The 18,052-nt window shown below is 37.4% G+C and overlaps 1 protein-coding gene across 1 annotated transcript in view; it reads right to left on the bottom strand.

Moving 5' to 3' along the window:
- Positions 1-18,052, bottom strand: part of LOC115444721 (protein croquemort) — a 33,560-nt gene that overhangs the window by 6,697 nt on the left and 8,811 nt on the right. Inside the window, exons 4-8 of the mRNA XM_030170610.2 lie at positions 13,741-13,866; positions 12,993-13,202; positions 2,588-2,796; positions 1,522-1,630; positions 947-1,107 (exon numbers count right to left, since the gene is read on the bottom strand). Coding sequence (XP_030026470.1) covers positions 947-1,107; positions 1,522-1,630; positions 2,588-2,796; positions 12,993-13,202; positions 13,741-13,866 — 815 coding nt within the window. The remainder of the gene's footprint in view (positions 1-946; positions 1,108-1,521; positions 1,631-2,587; positions 2,797-12,992; positions 13,203-13,740; positions 13,867-18,052) is intronic.

Raw genomic sequence — 18,052 nt, forward strand, 5'->3', positions numbered from 1 at the left:
GTATTTGCTAATATTTATAATTCTAATTAATATTTTTTTTACCATAAATGATTGACAGAAAATGTAGAGATTCAAAGCACGATAGATAATAAACACACGAGTTTCTATACGACCTTGGTCATTAGATCATTAAGAACGAAATTCATCCAAAACTGATTTTTTTCTTGGCGATCTAAAATAGGTATATTATTCAGTGCACGATACTTTAGCTGGGATAGAACGGGCTGTCGAGACCAAGGTCCGCATGTTCAAACCCCAAGACACACTCAATGACTTTTCGATGTTAGTGTGTATATTAAACGGCTCCAAAGGACGTATATATTCGTCGTCATTTTTTTAATGTTTTTTTTTTTATCAATAATCGTTCCGTTTAACGGTGAAGGAAAGCATTGTGAGGATACCTACATAAATAACAACGGTTGAAAAGCTAATTGGACATAAGCGATATTTTTTTCGACATTAAGTTTCAGCTCTTTTTTATGTGTTTTTAAACTAGTTAATTATTTTTTTTAAAATTTCATTTAACTCAATAAGTCTTTCAACCGTTGAAATAAAGATACACATCGAATAAGTCCGAAAAAAATTATCCCGGAAAACTCCTTCACGCGCACGAAGCCGCGAGCAAAAGCTAGTCCTACGTACACAAGAATTTCTGAGGTACATTAAGTCTGCCACTTGCTAGGCCAGCGTGGTTAACTACGGCCCAGTAATAGAGAAGGTCCGTGTCGACCAGTGGCGCGTATAATACAGGTGTAAATCTATACTATTATATAAAGCTGAATAGTTTGTTTGTTTGAACGCGCTAATCTCAGGAACTACCGGTTCAAACTGAAAAATTCTTTTTGTGTTAGATAGCCCTTTGTTCGTGGAGTGCTATAGGCTATACATCATCACGCTATACGCAATAGGAGCGGAGCAGTAATGGCTAATAATTTATATTCCTCACTCTTTAGGGTCCAGCCCGTCGATCTTGCTGGGGTAGTAGGGGTCGGCGTGCAGGAAGTGCGGCATGGAGACGAAGGCCGGGGCGCCGAACCGGCACACCGACACGTTGAGCGCGCCCGGCGGCAGGCAGCTGCTGTCGCGCACCTCGTCGCAGTAACACGCCTGCAATGTCATCATCTCACACTACGGGGACGCTTTCACATTGCGTTATAAAATGGAACCACATACTCGTCTTCACCTTTGACGACATTGTGCTAAAAATTATCCATTAATAACGAATATTTTCACGAAAAATCCTGGTTTTAGTTTTGTGTTTTTTTTGACGTTTTACAGTTTAATGCGAATATGGCGTGTGCTTGGGTGTATTTTTGACTGAAAGTATGTTGCTGCTGCAACGAATTCTCTTAGAGTAGTAGTAGTGGTTAATGCCACTTTGTTATCACAGTAATGCTCTGTCCTTAGATAAATAACGTCTATGGATACGGGGGTAAGGCATTCCCCAACATGGCTGTCTTGCGTCAACCCCAAATTAGCGCGGGATAAATGATAGAATAGTATATATTCCGAATGACTCACCGTATGAGGGTATCGATGTCCGTTGTCGAACACCGAGTCGTTCGCCGCGTACTGCACGCCGTCAATACCCTCGATGGTGACGTCAGAATCTTTGGCCAGTATCATGTACCTGTAACAAGAATAATTAAAATCTATACCACTCTACGCTTGACATGTTAACCGGCTAACATGACAGCTACATGACAGTTACATGATATTACGCATGTCACGGGAAAATAACCTTATTATGTAATGAACAATAAGGTTATATATTATTCCCGTGATTCGCGTAATGTCATGTAGCTGTCATGTTTGCCGGCAAACATTCCGATGCTTCATGGATTAAGTGGAGCAGGGTCCGATAGAACGATGGTAGGTCTGTCATATGTGAGAGTCCGCCTGGGTATTCTACCGCCAAGCAGAAGTGTGTAATCACTGTTGTGTTCCGGTTATAAGGACATTGTAGGCAGTGTAACTACTGGATATAATAAGACTTAAAATCTCATCTTTCAACATGGCGAGCGCAGTGGAATACTAAACAATACTTTGTAATTCAAGATGCTGGAAGGTGTTTCTACTGTTTATGGGCGGTCGTATCGCTTACCATCAGGCGAACGGCAAGCTCGTCTCGTCATTCAAAGCAATAAAAAAAAGGATGTCGACTGACGAGAGATTATTACACTTCGACAGTCGACACGATTATGCCGACATATTGAAACCGAATATATACACAGGCTGATTCCGGAACGCGACACACTTATGTGGGCCACTATGGCGGGTTTTTACTTTATGTACGGTGATCGCTATCCGGGCGGATATAAAATAAAATATCTGACTTCTTGTATGCTAGGGTGCCTGCATCGATGGGGTTGTGGTTTTGTAGGCACGACTCGGCTTCGAACTCCGGATCGGGAAAAGTAATATTGGATTATTACCCTCAACATAAGCGCGGAGTCTAAAATGGGGTTCGGTAAACCGGCTCTCCCCCTGTTACATAATTTCTATCATACCGGGCAAAATATGGTTCTGATAACTCCTCTGCCCATTCCTGAATTAATAAAGCTATGATGATGCTATTTACACTCACGTGCAAATATCCGACGCGAATATGTACACCTCCGGCTGTCCCATCTCTGGGGCCCACAGCTCCCCGGTCGACCCCTTCACCTCCCCGCACTCGCCCCTAAACGGCGTGCGTGTGGAATACCGCCACTTCTGAATGTTGCCGAGCTGAGAGAAGTCCGCCGCGCCCGTGCTCATTATGAACGAACCGTCAAACTCTACGGAGCCGTTGCGCTGTGGACAAAAAAAAATAGGTATTTATTAATGAATATTTTGACAAATCACCCCCTACATAGCTGACTAATGTTATAAATACTAAAGTTTGTGTAGGTACCGCATCTGCTGAATGGATTTGGATGAAATTTGGCACACATATAAACCACATAGCCTAGTTGGGTGTGGAACGGACTGCCGAGACAAATGTCCGCAGGTTCAAATCCCAAGGGCACACACCTCTGACTTTTCTAAAAAACTCATGTGTGTATTCTTTGTGAATTTATCGTTCGCTTTAACGGTGAAGGAAAACATCGTGAGGAAACCTGCACATCCGAGAAGTTCTCTATAGGAATTTCGAAGGTGTCTGAAGTCTACCAACCCGCACTAGGCCAGCGTGGTGGACTAAGGCCTAATCCCTCTCAGTAGTAGAGGAGGCCCGTGCTCAGCAGTGGGCAAGTATATAATACAGGGCTGATATTATTATTATTATTATTTGTATAAAAACGGTGGAAACATTGGTGGTACAAATGGCGGTTTTATCGCTCGAGGCGATCTCTATCAGAGAGCCATTGATCATCTTCGTCAGTCGACATTCTGCTGGACTCCACTTCACTCACCATCATGTGCAGTTTGATCACGTTGCTGTTCACGTATAAAAAAAACATCTAATTTCTAAATAAGGCTGTATGACCTTCATTAAAATTTACTTTGATTAAATTCCTTGATAAGCCTGCCGCAAAAAACGACTGATAGCCAGGTGCTTATTATTATTAATTGTAATAATTTATTTAAATCCGATTACATTTCAGCTTGATTTTCTACATAACACGCTGCCATACAACAGAGAGGTCAACATAAAGTGGTTGTAAAAACCCGAAGTGTATCAGCAATAATACTAATAATAATCTCAAACATTACGAGCCTATGTTAATCTCTTTGTTGATTGTATATATCTTATCTCAATGTAGGAATTTATGAAGACAATAAACGTATAATTGGACTCTTTAAGGTCCAAAGTGACCGTCAAGGTGTGACACCAAGTTTTACATGAGGTTTTGATAAGACATAATATAAATTTTATGAACCGATGCAAACTGTTTATTTCAAAGGCATCGAATACGTGCATTTCAATACATAATTTCTGTCAGATTCAATTAAAACGCGTTTTAGTCGAATTTTTTTTTTTTTTTTTTTTTTTTATGTACGTGCACAGCATGGTGACCTCACTGTACCTGATGGTAAGTGGAGTGGGGTCCGATAGAAGGTCGAATGACCGGAGATGATTACCCCTCGGCAGTCGACACAATTATGCCAGTCTTGGAACCAACTATACACAGGCTGATCCCGGAACGCGACACACCTACGTGGGCTACTATGGCGGGTTTTAAGCACTTTGTGTAAGGGGGTGGCTATCCGGGTTGATATAAAATATATCCCACCACCAACATTTGCAGCGTATCGATAACCATTTAAAAATACGTCTACAAATTTCTTATTTCGTTGAGGTCTTTAATTTTTTGTATCACCATCAATCACTTGAAGTCCATCACTGAACATAGCCTATATACTAATTTTCAAAGGGACCTGGCAAAAGCATTCTGCATCCAGAATTGAATCTTGTTACCGCAAAGTAAATGACCCATTATACAAAAACAGCATATCGTACTGAATTCTCATTACAGTTAAGCAGTTGTAATAATCGTTATACAATAGAGAAAGTCGCTCAAATGGTGATGAAACGTTACGCGCCGCGTGCAATCAATTGTGCGGCGCCGGAGCAAGTACCCGCCGAACAATCGAGGATTCATTGCAAAAGACATTCATGGTATCCTGCTAAATCCATAGTCGTATTCTTTAACTCATTAATTGTGGGTATTTTAGTATAGGGCGAGCTATACAAAGCAGCAAAAAAAGCTGTTTTAACGAAACTGCTTCTTAGGGGGCTGTCCACCATTCCTAAAAATATTAATGCAAATCGCATTCACAGTTATTTTTCGAATGTACAATCATCACGAAAATTTGATATAATGTAAAAACTATTTTGTGATGCCCACCAATCGATCCTGTTGCTTAAAAGGATTAGAAAATATGGGACCATTTATATTTGTATGTTTGGGTCCTTAAATATCTGTATAATAATATAATGAATAGAAAAGTTTAACAAGATTTTTTGATGTTTATTATAAGCAAACTTAGATACCACTGAATGGATATGGATAAAATTTGGTACAGGGTTAATTCAATTCTTGGATAAACACGTAGGCTATTTTTCATGCAAGAAAAGTATAATGTGGTACTTTTATCCTAGAATAAAAGATGAAGCTACAAGCACGCGACTTACTTGGCTCCTCATTAAAATTTATATTAGCGTACAAATCACAAAATATTGTGTATCTTTGATGTAAAGGAAGGCTAGCATTTATTTCTGAATATCACTCAAATGCAAATACTCGTAATTCGCTAATTACAACGCTTTGTAGATAACATAATCAAATTTAATGTGTGAAATATAAGGAATGTGATATCAAGCATCGGTCCAGCCACGTTCATTGATAACATATTAATCAAACTTATTCTTGCGAGATGAATTACAATATAAGAGTCCATGGTCAATGGTCATTTTCATTTATTTTTTTTGCAATGCAGTGACTCCATAATGGAATGAGATTACGTAGTCAGCCACAAAAATAACTGAACAAATTTTAAAATAATTATTGTCGGGACAAGTTTCCTATGACAGAAAAAATTAAGAAAATTGCGCAGAAAAATTGGAAAGATTCAAAAAACTTAACGACTACTAACATTGCGAATTTTTTAATATAAATTTTACAGACAGCTCCTTTTTTTATAAAAATTCCCTGTGTCTATACTTCACTGAATTCCTCCCAAACCGTTAGATCGATTTTAATGAAATTGTTATGTGTTTTTGATTGGGTCTTTGGATGTATAGATTCATAATTAGATTCGGTAGGTGGCGCTGTACTTGAGTTCTAGGGTTTTATCACCTTTTTGGGCAAGACAATGTCTGCCAGGGCCGCTAGTAAGCTATAATTAGACATTTAATTACCTACTCTTATTCCAGGCGATCGGCGATCAAACAAAACTAATTCTCAATGTTCTGGACATTGACGTATATTCTATAGACACGAACGTCCTTATAAACTATTTGTTCAAAATCTGAACTAAAATGGCACCCAAAACGTCACTGTTATAACCTATTTATTCCCTTGAACAACAAAAATTTTTACTTATTTGACTTATATTTTTTATTCAAATCCAGGTTTACACTTAAATTCAAGTTTTTGTATCATGAGCGCCACTCCGTACACAACCACAAGCTGTCAATATTGACCATACTAAAGTCAGTTTGAATGGATTGCAGTTCAATTTAGTTGAACACAGTGAATGTTCGGAACGCCAAATCTAATACGTAGTACATATATATCGATGGTTCTGGAACAAAGTTAAAGGATATTTATTTATTTTACATCGTACACGACACTGTCCTAAATTCCATTTGACAGTGACACAATTGATTAAACAATAAGGTCACGCGGCTTATTTGACCCTAAATGATAGGGTTTTTATCATATAAAATTCACTTCTAACATCAGAATTGAATTCAACCTCCCGATTAAAAAGAAAACTAACCAGCATTTATTAATGTTAAGGAAGAAATAATAAAATACTGTTGTCTCAAATTATAGCTTGAAAATGGTGTTCTTTTTTATTTTAAATAAAGAGAAGACCAAAACTATGTCGACCGGCATGAGATACATATCACCGGACAATCTGCATAGTTATACAGGCCTGCATGATTGCGTCTTCACGCTCCACCTGAAGGACCCCAAATTGAAGGAATGAGGCAAACTTCCATAGCTTAATGGTGCGGCAGAAATGTGTTACTGAATCTTTTGGTTCGAGCCAGGTTGGAAGAGGCCACGAAATTGTGGTTACGCAAACCCGCATGCCTATTTTTGTTAAGGAAAAGCGAGGATGGGGAGGAGTATCCAGGGCATAGCCGGGGTCGTATGCCGCTATGCTCTATGAATTTGAATGCATAACTAAGGACATTGGTTATGACGTCACCCAAAACTTTACCCGCCTTACTTGTAAACTTGTTTTAGCGTTAAGAGGTGATTAAGAATTGCTTAAATTCAAATTTAAATAGTTTATTACAAATCAGACTTACATAAGAGCTTAAAATATGCAAAAATAAATAAAATTACAGGAAATTATAAACAACAACGCAAATTACCAGGGGTACCCAAACTAGGCAAGGCCTGTATCTTCGGAAAACAATTAATGAAATAAGTTTAAAAAATAGCTGTCAAAAACATCACCGGATTCCTAGTTCAAACTTTATTAAGAGGCAAGATGGCGGCTTTTGACTTACAGCTGATCGAGTAAATTATATACTATATATAGCATAGCTTTGCCAAATTTTTGTAGTTTTGCATGGCACTCGTTATTCCGAAATTGTCGTTAAGACATAATACACAAAATTACAATGAAAATGTCCATTAAATAACAGAAATAGCCTCCTGCCGTGGAGTCTTCCTCCCTATTACCAAGGCACAAACTACGGCTCAAGATATACTGGTTAAATAATTTTACCTAACCTACATCACGGCAATCATAAACGCATCAAGTTCACGTAATGCATGCAGCTAACATTCGGCCTTGGCGATATTCTAGACAATTTTCCTCGTATACAATTTTTAAGGAACATAATGGAATATTGAAAGAAACTGTATTATATACGTATTAAGGTCTGAACTAGAATATACAGTACACGTATACATTCATCAAACCTTTTCCCCTTTCAGGGGTACGCAGAGGTGTAATACACATTACATTAAGCCAGCTATGCTGTCAAGGGCGGATCCAGCTTTGGCGCCAGGGGGGTCACATAGTCGTGGTCAACTCACAAGAAGTTATAATTTAATTTTAACAAAAATAGATAGAAATAAAAAGTAGGTATTTTATTCATGAATGTAATAAATGTGTTCATGTCCTAAGTGAATGAACAGCTAGTACATTAATTAACTTCCCAATGTTTTTACCAAATACGATATCAATAAGGACTTATTGATATCGGTATATTTACAACCGAAATCTATAATTTTAATGATTGACGCTAAGATAGCGATGGGAATCGTTTATTGTTCTCGATAACCCGACAAAATTCATACGTCAAGGTCGTTCTTAGTGCTAAAACACTTTACAGCTTGTCTCTATCATTTGCACTTAACACTACACACACTAATGCCTTTCATCCCGAGAGGTAGCCAGAGGCGCAACAGGTGCACCTACTTTCCATTGTGTATTCTATCTCACGATGTGATAGAAGCGAACCTTTCGCGATATCGGGCACAAATTCCAGGCAAAATCCAGGCTGATATTGAGTAGAAAAGCCCAACATCACTTTGCCATACCCGGGGATCGAACCCGAGACCTGAGCACTGCCATACCGTAATACAACTTCACCACCGAGGCAATCCACTTAATATTAGTTAAGACAAAGGACAAAATTGGCAAGCCATATTACATACACTGCTGTTTCGAACAAAATGCCTTAAAAGAAAACAGACAGCTCAACTTACGCTGGTCGAGGTATGGTCCTAGCACCACCGGATTTCAACCACACCTAAATTTCCGTATAATCCATTCGAACCGAGCTTATTTTTAATACTTAATTCTTGAAACTTAATAACTTGTCAGTCGTAATCGCTTCGCCGGCATCGATATCCTGTACCGTTTCCTGACCATCCTACGCGAAGGGATAGCATCTATTCATACTTTATAAATACATGTCACCGATAAAACACTTTGTTATTGTTTTACATCCGTTATTTTAATGAGTGTATTTTAAGTTATTTAGAAGCTAGGAGAATGAGAAAGGATGTTTTTATAAGTTAAAGTTACTTATGATCATCGATATAATATATACGTATGTATCACGTACTAGATCTGGCGTTTCGTACAATCATTGTCTTTGACTGAACTATACTGCAATCCGTACACCTGACTTAATTATGATTTCAAATTGACAGCGTTTGGTTATGTACGGAGTAACGCTCATAAGATAAGAACTTGAGTCAAGTGTAAACCTGGATGTGAATAAAAATATTAGTCAAATAAGTAAAATTATTTGTTGTTCAAGTGAATAAATAGGTTATAACAGTGAAGTTTTAGTTGCCATTTTAGTTCAGATTTTGAACAAATCCGTGGTCCGCGCACACCGTTACTCAGAAACTTAGAATTTACGCACTTGCTCGGAAACACGTTGCGTTTATAAATTTATTTATGCGTTAAAAATAGTTTGCAAAAAGCGTGGGAAGCGAAAATACTTATTAATACTATTGAATGCAATGACTTAATGTCAACATAGTTCGATGACATTAGTTTTTCATGATATGCAGATTAGGCTATTGTTACGCTTTAGTTTCTAAAATGTGTCATAAAATGTTATATTTAATTACGGACTCGAGACCAAAAAATACTTTTAAAAGTATGCTTTCTAAGCTATATGAATTTTAGTACAGGTATCTTTATAAAAGTAACCTATTAATTATATAAATGCTAAACCCAGCGACTACACGGATTCAACCCAATCTTTCACATAGAAATTTCTATAACACAGTAAACTGTACTCTCTTTAGAGCTACAAATAAAAGAAATTTCATAACAGACTTACCTTTAGCGTCGATAAAATAGAATAGTCCTTTACGGCATTGATTTTGAAATTGGACCTTCCATTTTTGATAGCATGTCAAATTATTTTTCATCTAAAATAAAGTCTGTCTGGATGCTATTCCATTCAAATACAAGGATGCTTGTAGTTTATATGGACGTTCGTGTCTATATAATATACGTCAATGCTTATGGTAGAATCTGTCTCGAGAAGTAATAAGGTTTGTTTATTACTAATGTTACGTAACGCTAGGCATGCGTTGTTCGGATTTCGGAATTAAACAAGTGGTGACATATTAGATACCATATCTATATCTATACTATTATTTAATAGAGCTACTTTGAACGCGATAATCTAAGGAACTGCTAGTGCGAATTGATTTTTTTCTTATTGTTAATAACTTATTTATCGAAGAAGACTACAGGCTATAGGTACAACATCACGCTATGACCAATAGGAGCGGAGCGTTAATGAAAAAAAATATGCAAAAACGGGGAACATTACTTCCTTCTGAGAGCTGCCGTTGCGTAAACAGTTAAGCAAAAATTATGTGTGACGGAATTGTGTCTCTTAAAAAATCTATAAAATATGTTATAAAACAAAGTCTCCCGCCGTATGAGTCTGCCTGTCTGAACGCGATAAACTGAAAAACTACCCAACGGATTGCAATGAGCTTTGGTATGATGATAGTTTGAGCCCATGGGAAGGACATAAGCTAATTTCATTCTCGCGAAAATTTATAGCGGGAATTTATCGAGTGTGTGAAGTCTACCAATCCGCACTAGGCCAGCGTGGTGGACTAAGGTCTGATCCCCCTTAGCAGTAGAGGAGGACCGCGTCCAGCACTGGGACAATATATAATACAGGGTTATTATTATTATTAAATTTTATGTGGCGATTAGGTCGCCATCACATCACGGGACATAATACACACGGCGGAAAATGGGTCCACCAGTTTCAGCCCTGTCTACCACTTCGGAGATAAAAGGCATGCGCGCTTCCAAAGGTCTTTTAACACAATTCTAGTTCACACATTTTAGAATTTCAAAGAGAATATTTCTAATCATTTTCCCACAAGCTTCTCTCAGTATGTCCTATAAGATTCAATTTATATGTTATTAGTGTACGTTTAATGATAATTGCGTGATTACGTGCAATGGATGCCAGTGAAAGTCAGATGAGATCGCGAATACGCGCGAAAATATGCGCCTTGCGAGTAGCGGACTCTAATTTTACTGATTCTCAATATTTTTATAAGGAATGTTTTATTAGTGCTCGATGGCCTAATAAGGAATGACACAAACTGCGGAGATCAAGGTCCACAGGTTCAAAGCCCGGGGCACACACATCTAAATTTTCGAAGTTATTTCTTGATTACACTTTGTAGGTATATAGGCAGACTTAACGCCAAGGGCATTCTCTTCAAGTTGATAGTGAGAGACGGAAGCAGGTGCATAATAAAAAGATAATAAAGCTAGTAAACTGTACGACCATAATAAAACTTGCTAAATAAGGTGTATTATTTTTAAATTATCGTTCGGTTTAACGGTCAAGGAAAACACGAGGAAACCTACACACCTAAAAATTCTCTAGTATAATTTCGAAAGTATGTAAATATTACCAACCCGCACTAAACCAGCGCGGAGAGTTATCTATGACCAAAACCTTCGCAGTAGTAGGCGAGGTCCGCGACCAGCAGTGGACAGTATGCAATACAGGGCTAGTATTATTATTACTGTTGCATTTGGCTGACAGGTCTTGTGTATGCAAGTCTCTGTAAGTACAACTGGAATATTACAGTATGTAAATTTAATCGAGAGACCTATTAAAATACACAGCAGTCTATGTTTGCATGTAACTAATAAAAATATACGCAAAATTAATTATAAATGCGTTAATGAACACTTCACATTACATCCAAGTGTGTGGCAACACCTTACTAAAAACTTGGCAACACTTGTGTTTTTTATCGCGGGCAAAAACGCGCTATCGCTAGCATCATTTGGGGGGCGAGTGGAACGGCTATGTTGGTTTTAGTCTTACGGCACAACGTCGACACTTGGAGTATTTATTTATTAATTTATTTGGGAAACAAACAGAGTATATTATCATCATCCGAGGGAGCATTGGACCGAGTCCCTAACCCCTGTATACCCTACACCGGCATACCAACCAAAACCCGCGGTGGCCTTTTTCGGCGCATACGGGACGGCCCCGGGATATCTTGTTGCAATAAGATAGCTGCTCGGAAGCAGCCCTAGCTCTACGTTACTCTTGTGTAATATTTATTACATACAGGGTCATTTTGACATCGCGTTACTAAATGAAACCACATACTTATCTACTGAGAAATAACACCTTACAATAAGTTACTTGAGCCGTAGATGTAAAATAAAAAAGTGTAAGTTTCGAACAAAATAAATAATAATAAAAAGTAATTTTAATTTTACGCGCCCTAAAGCCACTACCTACTACTCTCAGAGAATTCGTTGCAGTGGCAACATCATACCTTTAGTCAGAAAAACACCCAAGCACACATCATATTCGCATTAAACTACAAAATGCACAACAAATCAGAAAACTAAAACCAGGATTTTTTGGTGAAAATATTAGTTATTAATGGATGGTTTTTGGCACAATGTCAGCAAAGGTGAAGACGAGTATGTGGTTTCATATAGTAACACTATGACAAAATGACCCTGTATATCAAACCGCTACTGTCACCGAAATATTTCTTATGTACATTGTTCCTAGTACGTATGTAATTAAATAATAGATAATCATGTCTCATATAATGACTCATTGACCGCTGTGCCGGGCATGACTTAGCTAGGCCAAAGTCCATGTTTGGGTTTACATACAATTAAATCATTATTATAAATGTAACATTTGTGAATGTTTGTTTGTTTGATACTTCCTAAAACAATTATAAAAACGTATTTTTTCAGTTTTTTTTCGTATTATTGCATTGTCATCCATACATGACAAGTATGCAAATTTTCATATTAATCCAACATCTTGAAGTACGTCAAAATTGTCTTCAAAGTTTCCGTTACATACAATCATACTAACAAACGACCGTAGCTAATATATATAAATACACAGATACACCAAGTCTTAAAGATATTGTTAACTATTAGCCATAATGGTTGTGTTTTTGTCATGTTACCTTTGAAAAGACGCATATAATGGAACATGTTGCGAATAAGCATTCGCACTTAACACACATTGAAAATATTTCCGCATTCACTTCTAGCACTGAAACATCCGCCACAAAGTTTCTCATGACGATAACTTATTGGAAATTAAATCATAAATTAAAACAATCTTAACGGCTTTTCCTATCCATCGCCGGAATGGACCAATCAGAATAGTTTTTTGAAGTGCACACAAATGACATATTTTGAATTGTTTATTCTCGAAATATAATCGAAGATTTAAAACCAAAGTTCCTAAGAAAAAGCAAAGTCCAAAACTACCCTCATAACACTAATTATAATTTTAGCAAAAAACTCACCTCATAAAACCATCCGAACTTGTCGTACGGTATCTCCATGGGCAGATTGGGGAATTGCGACGCGATGTCCAACACTGGGTCATCGATACCGTCGAACAGCCACGACGACACGTTGGCGGTAAGGAACATGTTGCTGTGGTACAGCCGCAGGAACACGTCTACAGGGATCTTGATGATCATCCGCTCGTTACGCATCGTGTAGGCTACCGTCTGGGAACGAGGTGATGACGTCAGGTTTTTTTTATTGCTTTGATTGACGAGACGAGTTTGCCGTTCGCCTGATGGTAAGCGACACGACCGCCCATAAACAGATACACCATCCAACACCTTGAATTACAAAGTATTGTTTGGTACTCCACTGCGCTCGCCATCCTGAGACATGAGATGTTAAGTCATTATGTCCAGTGGTTACACGGGCTACAATGTCCTTTAAACTGGAACACAACAGTGACTACACGCTGATGCTTGGCGACAGAAATAGACAATTGTTTAATTTCAGTACAGTCTAACATCTAATACTAGGCTTGTTTATGGGCAGCGTTTGGTGAGAGGATTGTTGGTCTCGCCAATCAGTTGTATCAAAATAATCCTTTCCTAGATTAATATAAATTGTAATACACTAACATTTCGGGATCGATTAAGACAGGCCGGCATAATTGTGACGACCGTCAACTGACGTAATACTGGCTGTTAATAAGAAGACAGTATATGTATCATCAGGTCCAGTATGGTAGGATACAAAACTCACCGCGATGATGGGGTTGATGGTGGTAATCTCGTCAGATAGGCTGCCGTTGGACAGCTCCGGCTCGTAGTACCAAAACCGTTGGTTATAGTACGTAATCGTAGAGTTATCGTTCCATGACAGGTTCACCTAAAACACAATCAAATCCATTTCTTTTTATTATGTATTTCACTAAGCTGATAATCAAACATACATGTTATTATATACATAAATTTTACAGTGGTTCCTAATTATATTGGCTTTAATTTTCAAATGGTTGATTGCCCTTTAACTAGTGGCTCCAATGTCGGACAAACTATGAATTGCGATAGAAAAAATCACACAGTATTGTCTGGTCTGGAAATTGAACTCAGGATCTTCAGTCTATATAAGCTATATGTGACATAAAAATACAAATCAAAATGTCTAAATATATATAGGTAGGTATAATATAACTCCAATTTCTCTATCTATCAAAATAAAAATCGCAAATACTAAATCATTGCTATCAGTATCATAATATTATTATTTTTATAGTTGTTAAGAACCAGATAATGTGTTTATGATGCCAAACATGCATAAATAACGAATTAGGGTAGAGGCACCAGTCTTGGACAGATACCAGTAATCGAATTTCTTTAATTACAAAAACTGGGTTTTTCGTACCGTTTTTCAAATTTCTCCACACTTGGAATTAAATATGATTCTCCTTCATTATTTAATAAACATTAGCCTCGTGAAAAGGGCGAGTAATTCTTTTCATACTTGACGAGATATTTAGGAGCGGGATAATGCAAAGATTTACGAATAACCTCTTTAAAAAAAACAATTTTGAGCATTTATGAAAATTTTAAGCTACCAAAATATTCTTTATTTCATTATCTATCTAGTTGTCTTGGTTGCAATTTAAAACGCTGTTTACTTGAGGCGGAGAGGCACCAAATCAACAACTTTAGTGACATTTACATTAGGAAATTATCGATATAACATAAACATGATAATTTCTTTTAGATAACATATTGCACAAATACAATGTTTAATTTTTTCTTAATGTTATACATTTGAAATAAAAGCTAAAAATACGTTTAGCACGTGTTATTGAGTGGGTCGTTAAACCACAAGTTCGATATCCACAGCGAGACAAATGATTATCTGATCCGCATTTATTTGTATCGAGACCTCTAGGAGTCGTGTTGCCCGCGACAAACAACTTACATCTGAAAATCAGGGAATTTCTAGATATGTCTTGTGTCGTGGAAGTGGCTGTTACCTCTTAGGATCTATTCACACTGTGTTTTTAAACGAGCTGACCACGCGGAGTAAACGTAATGCAGAAAGGAACTGCGTACTGCGTAGGTGCTCCATATGTGTGCGAGCACTGAAGACAGTGTGCGTAAGAAAAGCGCGCGTTTTCAGTGCGATTATTGAAAGTTGTGAATACGCCCTTAGCTTGCAAATTTATCCCACTGCACCTGATGGTAAGCGAACTAAGGAACAAATAGAGTGTCGACTGATTAACGATGAATAATACTCGCCAGTCGCCATTTTTAAATTGATATTAAGATAGCCAAAGGAAACTACTTCATTCAATCTTATGTTTGACGTCAGCCAACATTTCTGGGTTTTTAATTTTCTTTGAAATTACCTATTAAAAAGAACAATCAGAGTAGAAAAACTAATACACGGTCATTGACGTATATTGTATAGACACGAACTATAACCACTTGCTATCAATGTTGAAATCATACTAAAATCAGGTGTACGGATTGCAGTACAGTTGATTCGAGCACAACGAGTGTACAGAACGCCAGATCCAGTACGTAGTACATATATATATATCGATGGACACGGTATTTTGTTTTAGGCATGTTTAGTTTTTGTAATGTTATAAATCATAAGCATGTTTTAAATCAGAGGCGCAGACGCATAACGAACCGCAACTTACATTGACCACTGTGGTGAAGTCAGGTAATGACACATAAAAAAATAAGAACAATAGCCTGAGTAATTAGTGTAAAGTTCACAGCGGTTAGCATTTATCAACACTTATAAACATAATGGAAAGCATTTATTAACTCATAATGAAAACAATTGAATTAAAAGTTACATAAATATTACGGTAACAACTATCGCATGATTATCATGGAAGTTACTCTTGAATCTATCCGGGATAAAAAAATCAGCGTTATCCTGGTGAAATAGGTATTTTGATATTTATCCTGGAAAAGCCTATTACGTGGTGAGACCTCAAGCAACAAATATCTAATCATATCTAATCATCAACTTATTGTTTGAATTTACTCACTAATACTATTAATGCGAATAGCTGTAAAAATCTTTGAATTATTGTTAAAAATAAACTCAGAAACAGCTGAACGGATTTGGATAAAATTTAGCACACGTGGAGACAATGTCCTAGATTAACGTATCATTTTGGCCCCGGGTTTATATTTGCCATGATTTTTTTTTATTTTTAATCTGATTTCAAAATGATGGCGTTGTGGAGACATTGATTTAGGGTAATATGTAGAAAGGTGTTTACGGCGGGCGAAGTCGCGAGCGACACCTAACAATGCTAATAGTAAGATTGTCGTATTTAATGCAGTCCACGTGGTCACAGTCCGTGCATCACCTCATACAAGCCTCATAAATCAAGACGTCACGCTGCGATTAAATACCTAATTCTGCATCATAAATCTAGATCAACAAATCAACGAGACTATTAATTGATTATAACATTATATTTGACATCATTTGGCCTCACTGGAGTAGCATATTATATGCAGGAACAGCTTCAGGTGGAACGTCTGCTTCCGTCGCCTAGAAGTTTGTGATTATTTGTGTTCCAGAAGAACGTCGCCAATCATAATTAAACATGGAATTTGTCAGGATAACAACTATAGTACATTTTGATAGTGGTAGGATATATTTTATATCAACCCGGATAGCCACCCCCTACACAAAGTGGTTAAAACCCGCCATAGTAGCCCACGTAAGTGTGTCGCGTTCCGTGATCAGCCTGTGTATATTCGGTTCCAACAGGCCGCCATAATTGTGTCGACTGTCGGGGGGTAATCATCTCTCGTCAGTCGACATTCTATTGGACCCCACTCCACTTACCATCAGGTGCAGTGAGGTCACTTTGCCATACACGTATAAAAAAAAGTAATTTGTAATTAATTGAAAGATCAATAATTGTACTTAGAATATAGCCAATAAAGACGACACGAATCCGTCTCGTTAAATTATGATTGGTCGAGAGACTACCACGTGTGTGACGTATCGGTCTCTCGACCAATCACAAGCCTCAAAATTAAACGACATCGACTTACGAGTCACGTTTTTAGGGAAATTGGGGCTGATGGAGCTACTGTTTAAGGTGTGTCCTACCGCTTGTCATCAGGCGAACGGCTTGTATTTCGGTTCGATGTTATGGAAATGAAAAGGGAAGATGTTTGGATATTTATTAGAGATATATATACAAGAACTGCTGAACGGATTGGACGAAATTCGCACATACCCTGGATAAACTTATAGCTTTTGTCGCGGTAAAGTGTAGCGGTACGTCTATAAAAGGACATTATTTTCCCACAAGCAGAGCCGGGAGTAATAACTAGTAAATAAATAATAGTAAATAGATCAAGTCTCATTCTGACGGTTATACAAATAGCACGAGCAGATAGTGATGAAACATTACAAAGTGCTCTTTATTAAACAATGGAACAAATGTATTTGTCATTGTAACGTAATTTTAAATGGCACAACAATCATAAACAGAAAACAATATTGAATTTTATATATTAGTTTATATTATAAAGGGCTTGCTTTGTAAGTTTGGATGTAAAGTTAGAATGGGCGAACGGGGCGTGCTTTGGGGGTCCTCGTGCTTGCCAGGGACACAAAAAAAACATTACTCTTCGGCAATCGGGTAAAAAGACCTCGAATTGTTCGCCTTAAGCTTCGTATTAACTTTACTGCTAGTTCAAGGACCCAAAAGTGACCACTAAACCTACTAATTCATATAAAGATCATTTCATCAATAAAAACTTAGAAGCTCGTTTATAAAAACTAAGAACACTTCTCTGGGTGCTTTGTTGCTTTTTTATCAGAGGACAAAAATACTTAGCTTGATGATAACTGACAGTCCAGAAAAAAAAATGCATAACAATACGTAGATTTTACAATAGTGACAAATGGACAGGTTCAAAAATGGAGACAAGGTTACAAAGATAGTCTCCAGGTCTTCGTCTTTTAACCAGAAAATTCCCTGAACAACATTGAGACCATTCAAAAAACGTTAACATAGTATTTAAATATCTTTTAATAATAGCAAACT

This window comes from Manduca sexta, chromosome 24 (assembly GCF_014839805.1).
Source record: "Manduca sexta isolate Smith_Timp_Sample1 chromosome 24, JHU_Msex_v1.0, whole genome shotgun sequence".
NCBI classification, from domain to species: domain Eukaryota; kingdom Metazoa; phylum Arthropoda; class Insecta; order Lepidoptera; family Sphingidae; genus Manduca; species Manduca sexta.